At 41.3% G+C, this 19609-nt stretch overlaps 1 protein-coding gene across 3 annotated transcripts; it reads right to left on the reverse strand.

Moving 5' to 3' along the window:
- Positions 1–8358: 8358 nt before the first annotated feature.
- On the reverse strand, positions 8359–16987 carry C3H3orf33 (chromosome 3 C3orf33 homolog). 3 transcript variants are annotated; one of them, XM_074298053.1, is made up of 5 exons: positions 15456–16987; positions 14218–14277; positions 11981–12128; positions 9810–9970; positions 8359–9024 (listed from the first exon to the last, which is right to left on the reverse strand). In XM_074298053.1, the coding sequence occupies exons 1-5, from the start codon at positions 15834–15836 to the stop codon at positions 8623–8625; spliced, it is 1152 nt and encodes a 383-aa protein (XP_074154154.1). In that variant the 5' UTR covers positions 15837–16987; the 3' UTR covers positions 8359–8622. The 3 variants fall into 3 exon arrangements, with proteins under 3 accessions (XP_074154154.1, XP_074154157.1, XP_074154155.1); XM_074298056.1 differs by having other exon boundaries at positions 16125–16239; XM_074298054.1 differs by having other exon boundaries at positions 15870–15888.
- Between the last annotated feature and the right edge of the window lie 2622 nt (positions 16988–19609).

Consider the following 19609-nt stretch of genomic DNA (forward strand, 5'->3'; position numbering starts at 1 on the left):
GTAAATTTGGGATCATAATAGCACCTAAAGTACTTGGTGCAAAGTAGTTCCTACTCTTTCCTTCCCTCAATAAGCAAGTGGAAGAAGCATCAACACTTTAATTTCCAAACCTTAGCAATCTAAAAATATGTTTTCCCCCAATAAACACTGAAGATTTTTTTTTCCATTTCCAATGCATGATTTTTAGATGGTATGGATGCCTTTTGTCTTTTATCTCTCAGATAATTAACACTTCCCTCTCTCACTGAACCCTCCTTTGTAACCAACATAGGGAGGACAGAAGGCGCTGGTATGCTATGGTTTATGAAGTCATAAAGAGTCGGGCGCAATTAAACAAAAATTAGGAGAAAGTTTTTCTTTGTATGGAACTAAGTCTTCATTCCTGTAACATTCCTGTAACTTGTACTTATTTCTATACATAAGTTCTGCCTTCTGGGGCAATATGAAATAACAACAACATCTAGCTTCTACACAGAGCTTTAAGGTTTACAAAGTACTTTTCCAAATAATTTCATTTTATCCCCACAACCACCCTGGAAGGTAGTTGCTATCATTATTCCCATTTTACAGATGAGTACACTGAGGTAGAGAAATGTTGATTGATGTGCCCATGGTCACCTAGTTAGTAAACAAATGAGACTTCATTTGAATTCAGGTCCTTCCTGATTCCAGCTCCATCTCCAAATCCACTGAACTTGCTTTTCTATTTGACAGTTCTTCAAACATTCAAATAAATCAAACAAATGATTCCTGAATTGCAGAGTTTAAGCTATATTAGATTTCTTGCTGTCTAAGGGAGGGAGATTGGGGGAAGGGAGGGAGAAAAAATTGGAATACAAAGTTTTGCAAGGATGGATGTTGAAAACTACCTTTGCATATATTTTTGAAAAATAAAAAGCTGTTATTATTTTAAAAATAAAAGAATTCCTAGGCTTCCTTTAGTTCTTTCCTGCTCCAGAGTGCTTTCCCCTGATCCTTCCACGGTTCCTCATGTTTTCCAGACCCCTTGCCATCCTAATTGCCCAGTGCAGACACACAGCTCCTAGAAATGAACACCAAGCGCAGTGCCACAGACTATTATCTCCTTTTATTTAAGTACTACATGCCCAAGAAAGCCTTCTCAGATTGTCTTAGTATTTTAGCAGCTCTGTCGCTTATTTATTGCTCATGCTGGGCTTGCAGTCAACTCAAACCCTCGGGTCTTTTCCTCTATGAAGCATGAAATTGATTTTTTGAACCTATTAGATTTCAACTCGTGGTTTTGGCCATTACTCCAACCTGGGAAGCTCTTTTTGGACTCTTGGCATTTTTATCCAATGTATTGGTTCTGTCCCACAAAATCTGGGTGATCCATAAATTTTATAAGCATTCCCCCTAACGCTTTCATCCAAATGACTGATTAAAAATGCTGAACGGGACCAGATCAAAGCCATCGATCTGGACAGAGCCCGGAGAGACCGCCCTCCTGGTTAATATTGATCTATGGCATGGTTGTCCCACCAACTATTGTGGGGCCGCTAACTCATCATCTTGAAAATGAGAACTTGCCTTCCAAATGCCATGTCAGGCCTTGTTTGAACTCTTGGATGCTCTTGGATGACTAAGTTCTCATATAGTTATCACATAATAATGTTGTCACTCTCTCCCTACTAGATTATGAATGAAGGGAAGAACTAGATAATCTTTGTGAAGAATAATCGTTGTGAATTATCCTTTGAGATAATATTTGAAAAGTCCCTTGCAAACCTTATACTGCTGTGTAATGCTGACATCATTGCAGTTGTAAATTAATCGTCTTTGTCATCACTGTCTAACACAATGTTTTTCAAATAATTGGCATTTGAGTCAAAATGAATGAAACGAGGGCAATGTTAAGAGATTCTGAACAATGTCTCGCTAATAATTAAGATGCACACTCTACTAACCACACTGCCCTGAGCTCTCCAGTTCACTTTCTCTATTTTCTGGACTCTCTCTGATTTCAGGCATGTGGGGAGCTCCCTATGAAGATACTCCCTTAGCTGGTACAAATTCATGACTAGGGGCAGTTAGGTGGCGCAGTGGAGAGAGCACCAGGCCTGAAGTCAGGAGGACCCGAGTTCAAATGTGGCCTCAGACACTTAACACTTCCTGGCTGTGTGACCCTGGGCAAGTCACTTAACTCCAATTGCCTCAGCAAAATAAACAAGTAGATACATAGATACATGAATGAATGAATAAATGGATAGATGGAGGAATAAATAAATAGATGAATGAATGAATAAATAGATAAATTCATGACTATTAAGCCTTTTACAATCTTAGAAGTTGCCTAAAGAAGGTAAAGAAATATTTTTAAAAATAGAAATGAGGTTTGTCATGACTTATTCTTCTTGATCCCAGCTCAGCTCCGGAGATCACAACTTACCTTTTAAAATCTTCACAGACCATCTGTGAAACACAAGGAAATTGGTTCGGATGGTGATAGATATTCTGGGCCCAAACAATCGTGCTTTCTGAACTTCAATAATCCCACAGCTAAAATGATGTTTATACTCCATTTCAATGGAACATGATCCATTCAAGGCACTAAGTTGGTAACACAGAGATAGAAATGACCCTGATCCCATTTTCAAAGGCCTTTGTCTCTCTCCAGGAGGCTGGTTTGCCAGCTAGGTGAAGCTCATTAATCAAGACAAGGCAATACCCCCAAGGATCCCCAGGTACAAGGAAGCCAGCCCTAGGCAGCTGAGGACCAGAAGTCAGAAGTCAGCAGGCAAATCCAGAAGTCTTCCCAGAAATTTAAGCCACAGTTGGGTGGAAGAGAGCTCAGGGCGGGCAGAACGTGGAGCCGCCAGACTGGAATCAGGATGACATAGCAAGGGTCGGCCCTGGGATTATTGAATGAAGATGTAATGGGCTTTAGTTAACAGACTTTTCTTGAACCCCTGGGAGTTTTATTGGCAGAGATACTGGGGGAGGTTCGCCATTGCCTCCTCCACATCATTTTACAGATGAGGAAACTGAGTCAGCCACCAAAGCACCACCTCAGGAAGAAACAAAGAGCTGCTGGCAAGAGATGGCAGTGAAAACCTGGTAATCAAATGCATCGCCTCATTGCAGCCAACTGTGAAACAACTGACAGGATCTAGTTTTAGTACCCTAGCTAGTATTTAGGATTTGTGTCCATATTCCTTGATGAAATTATCTATAATTTTAGTTCTTCCTGGTTTAGCTATCAGTACCATGTTTGTTCCATAAAAAGGGTTTGGTAGGGCTTTTAAAATATTTCAATAATTATAATTAGTTGACCTTTAAATGTTTGATAAAATCCACTTGTAAATCCAGGTGAAATCAAAGAAATTACTGGGAATTATTTTTGCCCAATTATATGCCAATAAATTGAACAAACTAAGTGAAATAGAAGAGTGCTAATAATATAAAGAGGAAATAGAATATCCAAATAAACAAAACCTCTTATTCCTAATATTTGCTTTGAGTTCACCTTCATGAGTTATACATTCACCCTTTACATTTTTGATACTAGTGGCTGCCTTTTCTTAAATTATATGTATCAATGGTTTATTTTTTTCATAACACTCCTAGTTTTATTTATTTTCTGGTTTTTATACATTCAATTTTTATTAATCTTACCTTGAATTTTCTGGATTTCCAACTCAATGTATTTTCCTACTTTTTAGAACTGCATACCCAATTCATTGATATGCTTTTTCTCTATTTTATAGATGTTAAGTCTTTAGGTGCAAAAAAACCCCCAAAACAATTAACAATAACAACAAAAACACACACACACTCTCATACAAAATGTGGTGTCATGTGTAATTTTATTTTCTTTCTTGACTTGTCATGGCAAAAATTTTTAAGGATAACCACCAAGGGGCTGACTTCCACATTTAGGGAGGGCCAGTCCTCTGAGCTTTGAGTATGATGCAAGCTGGTGCTGCACTGACACTGCCTCCTGGAGCCCAGAGCTAGCATAATCTGGAGAACACAGAAAGCCTCCATCCGCTTGACTTTTCTTGTGTGGAAAGAGGCCAAACTCTTTTGAGGGCTTACAGGCCTTTTCAAGGAAGCTGTATAGTGTTTTGTGACTTGATGTAACAAACATCTAGAAGATCTCATCCATTTGTGAATTCTTCTTGCATTGAATCACTTTCAAGACCTTGAACAGTTTTAGGGAGCCTAGAAAGCTGCTTAATATTTATTCTAGTTGCCAGAGAACTAGGCTCTATAAATACAACCCCAAAGTGATTTTCCAAGCTGTGTAACAGTATTACAAGATGCAGAAAACGAAGTCTCCTGGAAAGCCAGAAGGGGAAAACAAGGCAGAAAATATAAAGAAAATCCACATTTCTGAAAAGCTTATTTCTAAAGAGATTTGGGAATGTTACAAATTGCTTAGGAGCTTCTTATTAAGAGACAAGAGAAAAATGGAAGCAAAACATTTTAAGATGGGTTTCTCTCTTAAAAACAAAAACAAAAACAAAAAACTCCCCCCCCCCGAGAAAATCCAGTGTTTCTATCATCCGAGAATAAACTCCAAACTCATTAATTAGCATATCAATTATTTATCAAGGGTCTGCTATGTTTGATGGCTAAGTCAAATACAAAATTTAGATAAAATGTGGTTCTTGTCTTCCTGGAACTCTCTACAGTTACACAATATTCTATAACTTCATTAAACTGATCGTAAGAGGTTAAGGGAAGTGTACAAGAGAAGATTGTTACCTTCTTGAGTATTAGGGAGGAGGAGACAGCCAACCTAAGTTTTAAATGATGTGGAGGAAGAATTATTGAATTTTGAAAAGAAGGGAGAGCACAAAGTCATAAAAGCAGGAAATGCAGTGCCCCACTTTGACTCGATGGAAAAGATAATTACAAAATTACAAGAGTTTACAAGCTAAGATTGAAAAGGGGAATAACAAATTGAAGAGGGCCTTAAATGCCTGACAAAAGAGTTAAAACTTGGGACCATTGGTTTGAACTTAACCCCAATTGCCTCAGAAAAACAGAACACTGTTAGCATTCTCTCTCTAGAATTGCAGATTACTCAAGCATGCAGCTTTACCCATGATGCTGTTTTTTAATTTGAATTCTTACAGCTAATGTTATCTATAAATAGATCTAAAATAACTGTGAATTTGGCACCATTTAATACTTCCATGGTACATCTTTCCAATTTTTAATTTTTTTCTTCAACTAACAAAATTTTCTTCCACTCTTCCCCAACTGAAAACAGATACATCCACAAACCCCTTGTAATTTAATATGCATAAGCAAAAAAAAAACTTTCCACACTGGCCATATCAAAAAATTTCTCAGCACCTGTTATCACAACCTTTCTGTCATCAGGGGCTGGTTATAGAGCTTTATTCATCCTTCTGGAGTCATGGTTAGTCATCAGAATGAGTTCTTTAGTCTTTTAGTGTTGTTTATCTTCAGATTGTTTCTGTATAAATTGTTCTCCTGATCATTCAGAATCAATTCATCCAAATCTTCCCAGTTTTCTCTGAAACCATGCCTTTGTTTCTCAGCACAAAAGTATTCAAGGACATTCACATACCATTTGTTCAATCATTTTTTAATGAATACCCTTAGGTTCCAATTCTTGTCATGACAAAGAATTGCATAGCCCTTTTCACAGTGGCAGGGAACTGGAAACTGAGTGGCTGTCCATCAGTTAGAGAATGGTTGAATGTTATAATACATGAATTATTATTATTATTGTTCTGTAAGAAACGATCAGCTGGATGGTTTCAGAGAGACCTGGAGAGACTGACATGAACTGATGCTGAGTGAAAAGAGGAGGACCAGGAGATCACGGCGACAAGATTATGTGATGATCAACTATGATGGACGTGGCTCTTTTCAGCACTGAAGTGATTTAGGGCAATTCCAATAGTCTTGTGATGGAGAGAGCCACCTGCACCCAGAGACGTATAAGGACTGGGTGTGGATCACAACATAGCAGTTTCACCTTTTGTTGTTTGCTTGCTTTTTTCTTTTTCATTTTATTTCCTTTTTGATCTGGTTTTTCTCATGCATTGTAATGTGCTCTTGTCTCCAGAGACTGCAGATTGCTCTCTGGGAGGAGATCTGCTGTCAATAACTGCCACCAACTCTGACCTCGTGTAAAGACTCTTTCTCTCCTCTGGAGGAGAGCCGCCTCAGGTTTGGCCCAGACAAGACTCTATCTCTGGAGTGCCGCCCTCTTTTATCCTCCCAGAGAATGGGTGTGGGATAATGCAAGGGCTTCTGGGAAAAATTACTTCAACCAATGAACTTGCTCCACCTAAGCATGCAAACTCCTCCCCAGGAGTTCAAAAGGGTTAAACTCCTAGTAAAGACCAGAACTAGAGAATTGTCAAGTACCGACTTAGCACTTAGTAAGAACCTAATATCTCATGATCTCATTAACACTTAGTAAGAACCTAACAATGCATCATGATAAATGTGGAAATATGTTTAGAAGAATTGCACATGTTTAACCTATACTGGATTACTTGCTGTCTAGGGGAAGAGAGATGGGGAGAAAGATTATGAACACAAGGTTTTGCCAGGTGGCAAAGTATCTTTGCATATTTGAAAAATAAAAAGCTATTATAAAAAAAAAAACTACAACTTTTTTTTGTATATATGGGCCCATTTTCTGTTCTTTGTGGATACATCTAATAACAGTTACACTGGCTCAAATAATATAGAGCGCTTGGTAAATTTTAGGGGCTGTTTCAAATTGCTTTCCACAGTTCATAGCCCCACCCATAAAGATATTGTGTCTCTTTTTTCACAGACTCTCTTTTAAGATTTATCATTTCCATTTTTTTGTCATTTTTGAAAATCTAATAAATGTGAGGTAGAACCTGATCTATATATAGAAACATATTTGTTTCTATTAATGAGATGAAACATTTTTTCTAGTGTTGGAAATTTTAATTTCTCCCTTGGAAAATTGCCTATTCATATCTTTGATCCATATATCAATTGGGAAATGAGTCTTTATTCTTATGAATTTACACCAGCGCCTTTAACATCTTGGAAATGAGACCTTTACTAGAAAGACTTAGACTTGTCTGATTTTTCACTAAAACTATGAGGATTTTTTCCTTTACCAGTACTCAACAAAAAAAGGGAAAGGAGACAGTAGAATATTAGAGAAAAGCAGAAGAAAGTTTTAGACCATGTTAATCTGAATATAACTTCAAACTAGTCTTGTTAAAGTTTAATTTGAACTCTGATGTTCAGACTTTTAATACTTGATACAAAATGTACAATATATATTTTACCTTTCAAAATACGATGAGGTGATGAATGGGATAATGTGTGTCCCTTGTATATGGAAGGTGTTTAATACATATATTTCATTTTGTTTGTTGACTATTTTCAGTCTTTTTGCACACTATCAATCAAATCAAGCTGCTTTTAACCTTAGATGGAGATGGAGATGGAGTAGAACTTGTGGTAGAGGAATAAATTCAACTGGGCTTCCATAAACTAGGCAAATGAAAAGTCTTAAGAGAGAGGTGATGGAAAAGGTGACTAAAAGACTCAATCAAAGGAATGAAACACAAAAGTTGTAAAGAAGTGAAAGCAGATGATGGAGTCATTAAAAAGTGAAATTTTCGGAGTGATGAAGTAGGGGAGCAATGAAAAGATGCCAAGAAGACAAAAAGAAAACCAGTAAGGAAGGGAATTTGGACTAGTAAGAGTTCCAGAGATTCTCTGCCCAGTTTATCAATTATATTATCTCCAGTCTATTTGTATTTGTACCACAAGAAAAAGAGAAAGTCAGTTATAGTTTATATTTATAAATGTCCAGTCATGGACATCCTATTAATCCCCAAATTCTTAAAGATAATCTAGTAGTTTATTTCAGGAAACTTTTGTTCACAATAAAATGTTAATTATATAATGTGTCGTTGTTGATTTTTATTTTGCTTCTTGTTAAACAAATGGGGCACAATCATAAAGGATTAAATAAAATTTATGTTTTTAGTGCATGAGACAACCGTTCATTCCTTCTCCTAGGAAGATGAAATGCCTTCTTATGAATCTCAATGGTCTGTAATCAAAAAGGCTACTCCTCTTAAGAAGTGACCTTCAGAAAACACAGGTTGGCCATGGCTCCTTAGATAAGATTTGAACCCAAGTCTCTCTCCATTACAGGCTACATGGAGAGAGTAAGAGGCAGGCCTGGGGCACATGATGGTAGTCTCTCCAATGACTCCAGATTTGTGAAAGCTGATTCAATTTTTAAATATATAAAAGTATGTCTCAAAGGCAATTATAATGCCATTGAAAACAATTTTAGGTTAAGTCTTTTCAAAATGACACCATGATTCTTATACACCCGAAACTTGGTAATTTATTACACAATACTTTTTATTTTCATGAAAGCACATAAAAAGCATACTCACCACAATCTGTTTAAATTCCAATCTAAAATATACAAAATTCATCTTTTTTTGTTTTTGAACATTCAAATCCCATTAGACTTCTTGTAAAGTCTAAAACTCTGATCGTTTGGGGCCTTCTCATCAATATTTCTCAAAGAAACATATATAACTTCACAGGTTCTCAGGTATTTTCCAGTCATGTGATCTCTAGAAATCTTCCAGTATTTCATCATTTTTTACCATGTTTCGCATGATTTAGAAACTCTCTGACCCTCAATATAAAACTGGAAGTAGTTAGTTTATCTTTATAGTTTTTATATTGGCTCTTTAATATTTGAAAATAGGATCTTTGCTTCTTGGTGAACTCCCATAATATTCTTCTATGGAAAATATTATCTCTGCTCCATATTTCTCTCCATGAACCTTTAAATTTGGCTATATAATTCTCTTTCTCGGTGTCTTCTTTCCAAATTCCTTCTCCTCTTCTTATGGCTTTTAGCTCTGCTCTCAGTAGATTTTTGTGAATTGTCCAATATATCCTAGAGTTATGATCTAGCTCTTTGATAAGAACAGTTCTGCCTAGCCCTCTTCTCAAAATCTCTTCGTTCAAACTCACATTAAAATAGAGACCCTTAAATGAAACAGAGAGAATACTCTATTTTATCATCAACTCCTCCAAGACCTTTCCCCCATGCTCCACCCACAGCTGCAAGTATAAACATTCACAATCCACACAGGGGTCCCTAAACAGCCTCAGGCCTGCAGGAAGAGGCTAAGAAGGGGCCAAGCCCAGCCCTGGAGCTCAGCGGTTGTCCCTTCTCCCTACACTTCCCAACAACTCTCAGTGTAGGAATATTTTCCTTTTATAAATAAGAGAATGGGGCCTATAGGATTTATCCAAGTTTATAAGGCTACGGTTGAAAATAGGATCTTAATGGGGGCAGCTAGGTGGCGCAGTGGATAGAGCACCAACCTAGAGGACCCGTGTTCAAATCTGATCTCAGACACTTAACACTTCCTAGCTGTGTGACCCTGAAGTTACAAAACTTCATTCAGTTCAAATCTCAGCTCTTCAGCTTGCTAGTTGAATGACCACAGGCAAATCACACCTTCCCTATTCCCTTCTCCAAAAAGGAGATCATACTATTTGGAATTATGTACAACTCAAGTTGGTGGTGGGGAAAGTATACTTTATACACTGGAAAGTGCTGCATGTGTGTGTGTGTGTGTGTGTGTGTGTGTGTGTGTAAAGAGCAGAATACCTTTTGGTTTTAGTTAACCAGTTTTCCCATCTCAGAATATCATCTCTAATTTATTCCTAAGTACATGATCATCCTCCAAATTACTAAGTACCCAAAATTTGGGGTACACCTGAAAAATATTAAGAGCCTGATTGGCTTTTCTCCCAGTACTTACCCTATTTATTAACAGGTAGCAAAGAAGTGATGAGTTATCCCTTGCCAGCAGCTGGAACCATAATTTTTCAAAAGGTTTTATCTCATTTTTCAACCATAGGTGACCAGCCTCAGTGAGCTCTACTCCAGCTAACTTTACCATCAAAACTCCATGTGGCTGCTCTAGGTAGGAGAAAAGAGTCATTTTTAAAACCAGATTTTAACATAATGCAAATAATAATTTCCAATCTGTTTTGAAAAGTTACAAGGAACATTTATTTACTTCTTCACCTTCAATTTTCCTTTGGAAACAAGAAAGAGTGGGAACAGTGAAAATGACAAAGAAATATGTCGATGATATGTGGTGTACAAACCCAGAGTTAAGCAACTCTCTCAACAGATATCAGATATTTTGTCAATAGATTACACAAATGTTAATAAAAATTCTTAAGTCTTTCATTTTTAGTAATTATAGATTTTGCAAAGTTTTCACCAATGATAAATGTTTTCTAAGTGTCCTTAAATTCATGAGTTAGTTAAAAAAAATGATATAATAATGTAAATTCTAGAAGGACTTTTTACACAAAGAAGTAAGATTCAGACCAAGAACAAAAAGAAATATTAAAATCTCCCTGTCTTTACTTGCTCTGAGATGCTCTTGGTTTAGATGAGCAACATCTTAAACAATAACCCAGGTGATTTTAACCATTCAAATACCTGAAGGCCTAAACATATCACTAAAAAAAAATTATCTCAACAATAACTGGTTTCCAATGTTAGAATCGTTTCAGAATCAGATATCTGTGCTGTCAATTCTTTTAAGTTATTCTCAAAGGACAAAATTCGACATCAAATTACAAAAAATGTTAAAACTGGGGAGACATTGTGGCCAACTACAATTCCAGTTCTAACAACTGTATGTAACAAGATACTCAAATGAGAAAAGGATAAAAGAAAAAGCATCTTTTCCTATAAAAGCTGATGTTAAGTAATCACTCTAAAGAGGAAGTCAAAAGAACCAACCAAATGCCTTGGCTAGCATGAGAAAGGTTTTATCCCAGCCCCCATATCAGCTTAGAACACAAAAAGCTGGAGCCCAAATCATTACTTTCTCAATTTCTTTTAGTCCTTTTAAGACTCACCTTCCCCAAACAAGACAATCAGTATCTTTTTGCAGCTGTCCAGATTTCTCTTGGAAGTGCGTGTGTTTACATGCTATTTTCCCCCACCACAGCCAGAGCCCCCCACTTTCTTAGCTTCATATTCCTGTAGGTTCCAGCTCTCTGAACCTTGTGCTTCTTGCCCTCATGATACTGTCTTCTAAGATTAGAAAGGTCTCTTCCCTCCTCCTTGATTCTCATCAACTCAAATCTTTCCCCCATTCCTTCAAGGTTGAGCTCAGCTGCCACATCCTTCATGAAGCCTTTCCTGAATCCCTAAGGTAGGACTTTTGCTGAGACTTGGAGAAAGCCAGGAAATCCAGGAAGCTAAAGAGCTTTAGGCCTAGGGGAGGGTCAGGGGAATGGTCAGAGGAGGCAGAAAGATGGCAGTGTGGAAGCCATGGGATACCCAAGAGGCCAGGGCCACTGAATCAGAGAATATGTGGTGTGAGGGGACTGTGAAGGGAGGAGGGACCCAGGATACAGAGTCTTTGATATTTGGTCCATTGGAGTACACTGAGTGGAGGTGCGGAGGAGTGACCTGTTAGACCTGAGTTAGTCAAATCACTCTTGACTGCTGAGAGAGGATGGAATGGAGTGGAGAGAGACAAGGGGTTAGAAGATCAGGGGGCAGCTAGGTGGTGCAGTGGATAGAGCACCAGCCCCCTGAATTCAGGAGGACCAGAGTTCAAATCTGGTCTCAGACACTTAACACTTCCTAGCTGTGTGACCCTGGGCAAGTCACTTAACCCCAGCCTCAGAAAAAGAAAGAAAGGAAAAAAAAAAAAAGAATTTAGAAGATCAACCAGAAGCTGCTGCAACAGTGCTGGCTTCACAGTACATGCTCAATAAATGCTTTCTCTCTCCTTTGTGACTGATCCAATGGGTAGAAGAGAAATAACTTTGATTTAAACATTTCCTAATATTCTTAAGTAAAATCATGTCTATTTTTCCCACTTTACCAAAAACATAGAATACTAGGGCCTCCCAATTGTTATTTATTTACATTTATTATTTCTCCACCTTTACTTACTTCTCCATGACGACAGCAGAGGGATTGTAATGGGGATATGTTCCAATTCCAGCCCCATGTTAGTTATCCGGTGTAGTCGTCCTCGTAATCTAACGTTACTTTTTATAAATTCTATTGGAATATCTGAAGCACTTATAAATTTAGTTGTCTGTTGATATGTAGGAAAAAAGATATAACAAAAAAATGTGTCTTTTAATATTTCTGTCATTAAAACGAAAATTTATTGAATCATATACTTCTAGAAAAATAACTCAAAACATTATCCTCATTATTATTTCCATCCAATGTGTAATTTGTAACTTCAAAATACTCCAAAACAATGTTTCTAATAAAGGAAAGGCACCAAGTCAGAGAAGAAAATGACACTGCAGGGTAATGAGAGGGGAAATGGGGAAGGAACACCACAAAAAGGAAAAAGAAAGGGTGGTGAGTCAGGAACACAACAAATGGAGCCAACCAACCATGGCCAGAACAGTACCACACATCCAAGGGCACTCTCAGATAAAGACAATGAACAAAGAGGGCTAGAGGACAGAAGGGATCTTTGTTTTAATAAAATGGCAGCAAAATCTGCTACCTGATCCCTTTAGCAGGACAGCTTTTTTTTGTTTAATTTGGTAAACCTGAAAGCTTCAGGGCACAAAGTAGTCTGTGTAAATCCTAAAATGAAGCAAGAAACAGCTTTTTAGGGAAACGTACTAAAAATATTTGTGAGGTCCAAAGAATTTCAAGACATGGTAAACAAATGCATGCTTAAAGATTAATTTTGGGAAATTTATAAAGCAAAAGTAAAAACCACAGAAGTAACCCAATTAAAAGAAAAAAAATATTCTCTGAGATCAAAAAAATCTGAGTTAAAATTTTTCTTAAGTATGTCACCTGCTTGTTCATTTTTTCTTTCCTGTCTTATTGAAGATGGACGAGATTGTTCCTTTGGGCTATTTTTGTTACAGCAATTAATAGGTTTATAGTTTTAAAAGTACAACCTGACTTCATGACATTTCAAAAACAGGAAAATCTCCTGGGAAATGAGTGTAAACTGTGAGCATTTTTTTTGTGTTTTTCTTCCCAGATTATTTTTACCTTTTGAATACAATCCTTCCTTTGCAACAACAACAACAACAAAATTCGATTCTGCACACATATATTGTACCTAGGATATACTATAACATTTAATATGTATGGGAATGCCTGCCATCTAGGGGAGGCGGGTGGAGGGAAGGAGGGGAAAAACTCGGAACAGAAGGGAGTACAAGGGATAATGTTGTAAAAATTATCTAGGCATATGGACTGTCAAAGAAAATGTTATAATTATAAAAATTAATAAAAAACAAAATTTTAAAAATAGGAAAATCTCAAATTACAGATGAAATAAAGACAATGAAAGAGAAAAGTCTGGTTTTGTGTTTATGAAATAAGAAAAGCTTTTTTTGCTTTACAATTCCCAGGAAAGGTACATAATCACTGAGGTGAGAACCAACTCTGTCCAGTACAGGCCAGCTCCCTGGAGGGCCTCAGGGTCAGCCAGAGTCCGGATGAATCAGAGCCCTGGTCTTTAGGGGGAGAAGTGAAGGAGGCAGGCAAAGTGCCAAAGATGTCTCCTGGACTCCGGAGCCCCGCGGCTCCAGTCTCTCTCCTCCAAGTGCCTCTGGCTTCTCTCCCTCTACTTATGTCACTACCAAACTCAGCGAGCACCAAGGGTGAGCGGAGCCATCATCCACACAGAAGCCAGTCGAGTCCTTTTCTCGCAAGGAGCAGGTGACTCTCCTGTCCGACTCCCAGTTTCGGCCCCCCCCCCCAACTCCAAATCGCAGACAAACCTGCGACTCACAGGAATAGAACAATCATTTCTGAATTTCTTTTTCCTGGAGATTTTTAATAGTGGGAGGAGGATGAAACGGAATGAAAATATTTTATTTATTTATTAGTAGTTTTATTGACCAGATCTAGCACGGGGAATTTTACACTGACAATTGCCACACTTTTGTTCTAATTTTTCCCCTCCCCCCCCAATGGCAGGTTGACGTTACATATTTAACATATATTTACCATGTTTAACATACATTGGATGACTTGCCATCTGGGGGAGGGGGAAAATTGGAACACAGGCTTTTGCAAGGGTTAATGGTGAAAAATCATCCATACACCTTTTGAAAAGAAAAAACTTTATAAAAATAATAATACCGAGTTAATAGGAGTTTCTAAAACTGAATATGGATTTCGGGAAGTTCACTTACCAACTTAATACTTCTTGCGAATAGCATGAGTCCCACGACTGCCATTCCGGTACTAACATTCTAGAAAGAGCACACACACAAGTCATTCATTGCTCCCCGTGGAATCATCCATCCCCCCCCCCCCAGGCTGGGGTTCAGGGACTTGCCCAGGGTCACACAGCTAGGAAATGTCAAGTGTCTAAGATCAAATTTGAACTCGGGTCCTCCTGACTTCACGGCTGGTGCTCTCTCCACTGCGCCCCCTAGCGGGCTGCCCCGAATTCACTCACTTTTTGGAAAATCTTTAGTTGGAGCCCCCCTTCTTTAGCCCCTGTATACCCCTGCGGGTACAGCGGAAGCCCAGAGCGCCCCTCCCCGGAGCCTCTTCCTGAACTCAGAGCTGTCCATCCCCTCAGCCCCCCTCCCCCCGTGGGTCTCCCATTCCCACCCAGGGCTCTAGGCTCCCCCTCGGGCTCACCGGGTGGGTGCCCGGGATCGCTCCAGCTTCCCCCGCTTCCTAAACACCTGAGCGTCCCTGCGAGCGCCCGCCCCCTTTCCTCAGTGTCTTGGGAAGATATTGGGGTACCTTGCGTTTAAATCAATGGGGTGACCATTAATGCATCTTAGAACCAGACTGGGATGTTTAAAGGGCACCCGGGTCTTCCGAGCCGCCCCCCCCTCCCCTTTCCCCGCAGTTCCCCCCCCCCGCTCTTTTGGCGGAGTTTGGGTTACTCAAGCGCAGGCTTCCTCTCGGCTACAAGCCTTCGGTGAGTTTCAGTGTTTTCCACCATTTGGATTAAAACGCAAAAATGAATTTAAGGGACTTCTTCAGACTCATTTCTCTTTTTAAAACGTACGATGGGCCCCAAGCCTGGCGGACTCCTTCCCTCGGCTCTGCAGCCCAAGGTCCCCACGTTCGGCGTGGCCTAAACCCCTCCGATTCCTTAGAACCCATGCCTCTGGATCGCAGCGGGGGCCGGGACTGAAAGCTCCCACGCCCTCGGCCTCCCTCCCCCGGGAGCCCGAACCCTGGGACCTCGCTAGGTAGCGGTGGGGGAGGGGCTTCTCCCAGACCGAGGTTCGCAGACTCCACCCCGACAGGGGGCAGTACGGGCTGAGGTCCGCGCTCCCCTCCCCCACCACAACTGGAGAGAGGATCCCGTTACACTAGGGGAAACTGACACACTCCCTCTCTCCTCCGGGATGGGGAGGCCAAGGGTTCCTCAGGGCCACGCCCCCTCCCACGGGGCCTTGGGTACCCGGATGAGGCAGAGGTTGTCGTCGGCCCACTGCGACAAGGTTGCCACTAGGTTGAATTCGGTTATCACGCCAGCCTCGCTGGGCTCCGGGGACAGGGTCTCCTCGGACAGGGATTCCATCTCGATCCGGGAGGATCCCGAGCCCTCCAGCGCCTCGGTCGGGGAGGTGGGCGGGGTCCCGGGGGACGGCCCGGCCCGGGAAGGGGGCTGGCTCTCTGACTCTAACTGAGAGCGGGGTAGGATGGAGCGCTGGGAGGAGACCAGAGGCGACGCCGTCCGGGGCAACACGTTGCTCATTGGGAAATACTCGAGCGACTCCGGGGGCTGCTCCTGGGCGTCCGGCGGCGACCCCACCTCGCTCTCCTCCTCCTCCTCCTCCATCTCAGAGTAGAGGGGTGGATGCCCTGCGAGCACCTGTGCCGCTGCTTGCCGAGCGGGGACGGTCCGCGCCTGCGCCGCTGCCTGTCAAGCGAGGCCGATCTGCGCCTGCGCCTGCGCCTCTAATAGTCGGCCTAATGAGACAGATCCCCGGCGGGGCGTCAGGAGCTGCCGGCCGAGCGGGGCGGGTGTGCGCCTGCACCGCTGCTTCCCGAGGCCGTCCTGTCGGCTCCCGTACTTACAGTCAGCCTACCAAGGCCTGTCCACGATTCTGCCTCCCTTATTGCTTACTCGTTTCTGCCCAGGAAGGCCAAGCAAACGGCGGGCAGTGGAAGGAAGCGCCGGGCGCCGGAGGCCGTGTCGCACAGCAAGCCCGTCGCGCGGCCAACCGCCGGCTGGCGAGCGGGCCCTCTTCCCTCATTAAACGGCCGCGCGCGGGCCTTGTTACGTATTTCACTACGCATGCGTCCTCGGAGACGGACAGACCACGCGCGAAAAGGGCGACGTCCCCGAGCCCTGGCCCAGACTGGCGGCCCTTCGTCCCCCGGTTCTAGGATCCGGGAGCCCCACGCTTTCCTTCCTTCTAAGAGGAATGACAGGATGCCAATTCTGGTGCCCCCGTCCCATGAATAACCGGGCCGGGATTTGTCTTAGAGGCGGGAGAGAGCCGGCGACCTGGCAGGCATGGGCCCAGATCCTTCTCGGTGCTGCTGTAGCCCACGCGAGCCAGCCTCCCTCCTCCTCCCCTCTCCCTTCTCTCGGTCCATGCCAGCTAGCCACGTGAGGGGCAAGGGGCAGCCGCAGCCTCTCAGGTCCCCGAGTGACCAGTGGTCAGTGACCCGGCCATTCGAGTGGAGGCTGGGCTGGAAGTGCCCTCTCAGCCTCAGGGTTAGGGGTCAGCGGTGATGTGGCCTGTGCTGGAGCGCTGGAGAGATCGGGTTTGGGTCTGGCTCCGGGCCAGCCTCGTGCTTGGGTGCAGGTGGGGGACTGGATGAAGCCCGCAGCCCTGCCCGCGATCCCACAGGAGACCCTGGTGAGGCAGCCCCTGGCCGCCCTCGAGGTCAGATGGAGGAAGGGCGGGGTAAGGGCCCCTGCCTGGGAGCGATGCTTGTGTAGCTGAGGCTTCCGAGCTCGGAGGCCTTCCCGCTAACCCCGCCTCCCCACTTTTGTCTCCGCCCATGAGCTGCAGGTGACCAGTTTCAGGTGATCAGTTTCCTTTATGTCCTGTAGCGCTGAGGCAAGTTCCAGGGACAGTCCCAGGGTGCTAGTGATCACCCAGGAAAGGAAGTGGTGGTGGTGCTTTAACTGCAGTATTCTTGGGGCCAGCCAGTTATACCCCAAGAACCCTGTTCTCCCTTGGAAATTGACTTACGACAGGGAAACCTTATTTGTGGATCTTGTACCCTCTTTTGGGTGGACAGTGAAAGTAAACCGGGTGACTGTCTTTTCCTTTGTGTGGAGCCAAAGCTCAGCTCATTCCGAGTTGCTGCTCCTTGAACTTTCACACAATTAGGTCAGTACCAGACACACAGTAGGAGCTTAATAAATGCTTGTTTATGAATAACTCGAGTCTGGGCACAACATGGGCTTGTCTTATTACCCACCTTTCCACCTTTTGTACTTATCTTTTTTAATGGTGCTTTTATTTTCAAAATACAGGCAAAGACAGTTTTTAACATTTACTCTTGTAAAAACAAAAACAAAAACAAAAAACCTTGTGTTCCAAATTTTTCTTCCTCACCCCCCCTTTCCCTTAGACAGGGTTCCAATACAGGTTAAACATGTAATTCTCCTATATATATTCGCACATTTATTATCACATCTCATCAAGATGAGGAAGAAAACAGCAAGCAAACAACAAAAAAGTGATTTTGTGATCTTCACAGTTCCCACAGTCCTCTTTCTGGGTGTAGATGGCTCTCTATCACAAGACTATTGGAACTGGTCTGAATCATCTCATTGTTGAAAAGAGCCACATCCATCAGAATTGATTATTGTATTATCTTGTTGCTGTTCTACTTTTAAGAACCTAATTTAGTTGGTGAGTATCCGGTGTATTCTATTAATCTCTTCAAAATTTTCCTTTATAATCTTCAAAATTTCATTCTTGAACATTTCCCACACACACTGGATTGGACTTCCCTGAAGAATTTTAGTCCATGGATTTTAGCAGTCTTTCCTCTGACTCCTTTAAATTGCTTTTCCCAAAATCTAGGATTCATGTTAGACTATCCCCGGCTTTCCTCATGTTAACAATTCTAGAATTACTAGAGAATTGTCCATTATTCCCAAGATTCCCATTATATTCCTACCCCCAGCATAAAATGTGCCATCCAAAAAATTTTAATTTCATCCAGAAATATTTTTGAGGTAGTTGGGTTAATGAGACCATGGCAAATTCTATACAATTTTGTCCTTCAATTGCTATTAAATTTTGAAATAATAGTGCTCATAATCTTCTATCCTTGTCTTCCAGAATGTTTTGTCAATGATGTATATTCTTAAGTGGTCTTCCCCCTCCCCACCCTGCCCCAAAGTTCCTTTGCCCAAGATGATGAGATCCATCATTATGATAAAGGATGGTTTCTAGGCTCCTCTATCTCACAGTTGTACAGCAGTTAAAATTCTTTAAGAGGAGATTCTGTATCTTTTTCTATTCTTCCCCTAAACCTCCCTCCACAAAACATCCCATTTAAACATCTCATGGGGAATTTATGTAATAGCATTTGTCTTCTTAGCTTTATTCTCATTTAGTATGCTTTCAATGGCTTGAACCAGGTTGCTGTCTGATCACACATGAGTCAGAAAAGATTCCCATGTCAGTAATCTGTCAAGATTGTCTCATTTTTAAAAATGTTTCATTCTTCTTGAAGCAAGCATTCATGATGTTCAGATGTAAGCCTTTGGAGTGGATCAACAGGTTTTAGCTTCTTTCATTTCTTGACCCTGAATCATATAATCCCAGAAGTTTTGGCCATCCTCCTTTAGATAGTAAGACTATACACTAATATATAAAATCAAAAAATGAATGGATGCCCATCAATTGGAGAATGGTTGGGTAAATTATGGTATATGAATATTATGGAATATTATTGTTCTGTAAGAAATGACCAACAGGAGGAATACAGAGAGGCTTGGAGAGACTTGCATGAACTGATGCTGAGTGAAATGAGCAGAACCAGGAGATCATTATACACTTCAACAACAATACTATATGAGGATGTATGCTGATGGAAGTGGATAGCCTCAACATAGAGAAGATCTAATCCAGTTCCAATTGATCAATGATGGACAGAATCAGCTACACCCAGAGAAGGAACACTGGGAAATAAGTGTAAACTGTTAGCATTTTTTGTTTTTCTTCCCAGGTTATTTTTACCTTCTGAATCCAATTCTTCCTTGGCAACAACAAAAAAAAATAATTCGGTTCTGCACACATCTATTGTATCTAGGATATACTATAATGTATTTAATATGTGTGGGACTGCCTGCCATCTAGGGGAGGGGGTGGAGGGAAGGAGGGGAAAATTCGAACAGAAGGGAGTACAAGGGATAATGTAAAAAATTGCCTATGCATATGTACTGTCAAAAAAATGTTTTAAAATTAATTAAAAATATATATATATATAATCAAATCAAATTTTTAAAAGAAGAGTTACCAACTTGGAGGACAAATATATTCACAGAACTTCATCAAAGCTGTAAATAGATAGGCTGTTTAGGATGGTTTATATACTTAAGTTCATAATGAGCACTGCAAGGCCAGATTGCCAACT

Source organism: Sminthopsis crassicaudata, chromosome 3 (genome assembly GCF_048593235.1).
Source record: "Sminthopsis crassicaudata isolate SCR6 chromosome 3, ASM4859323v1, whole genome shotgun sequence".
Taxonomy (NCBI): Eukaryota; Metazoa; Chordata; class Mammalia; order Dasyuromorphia; family Dasyuridae; genus Sminthopsis; species Sminthopsis crassicaudata.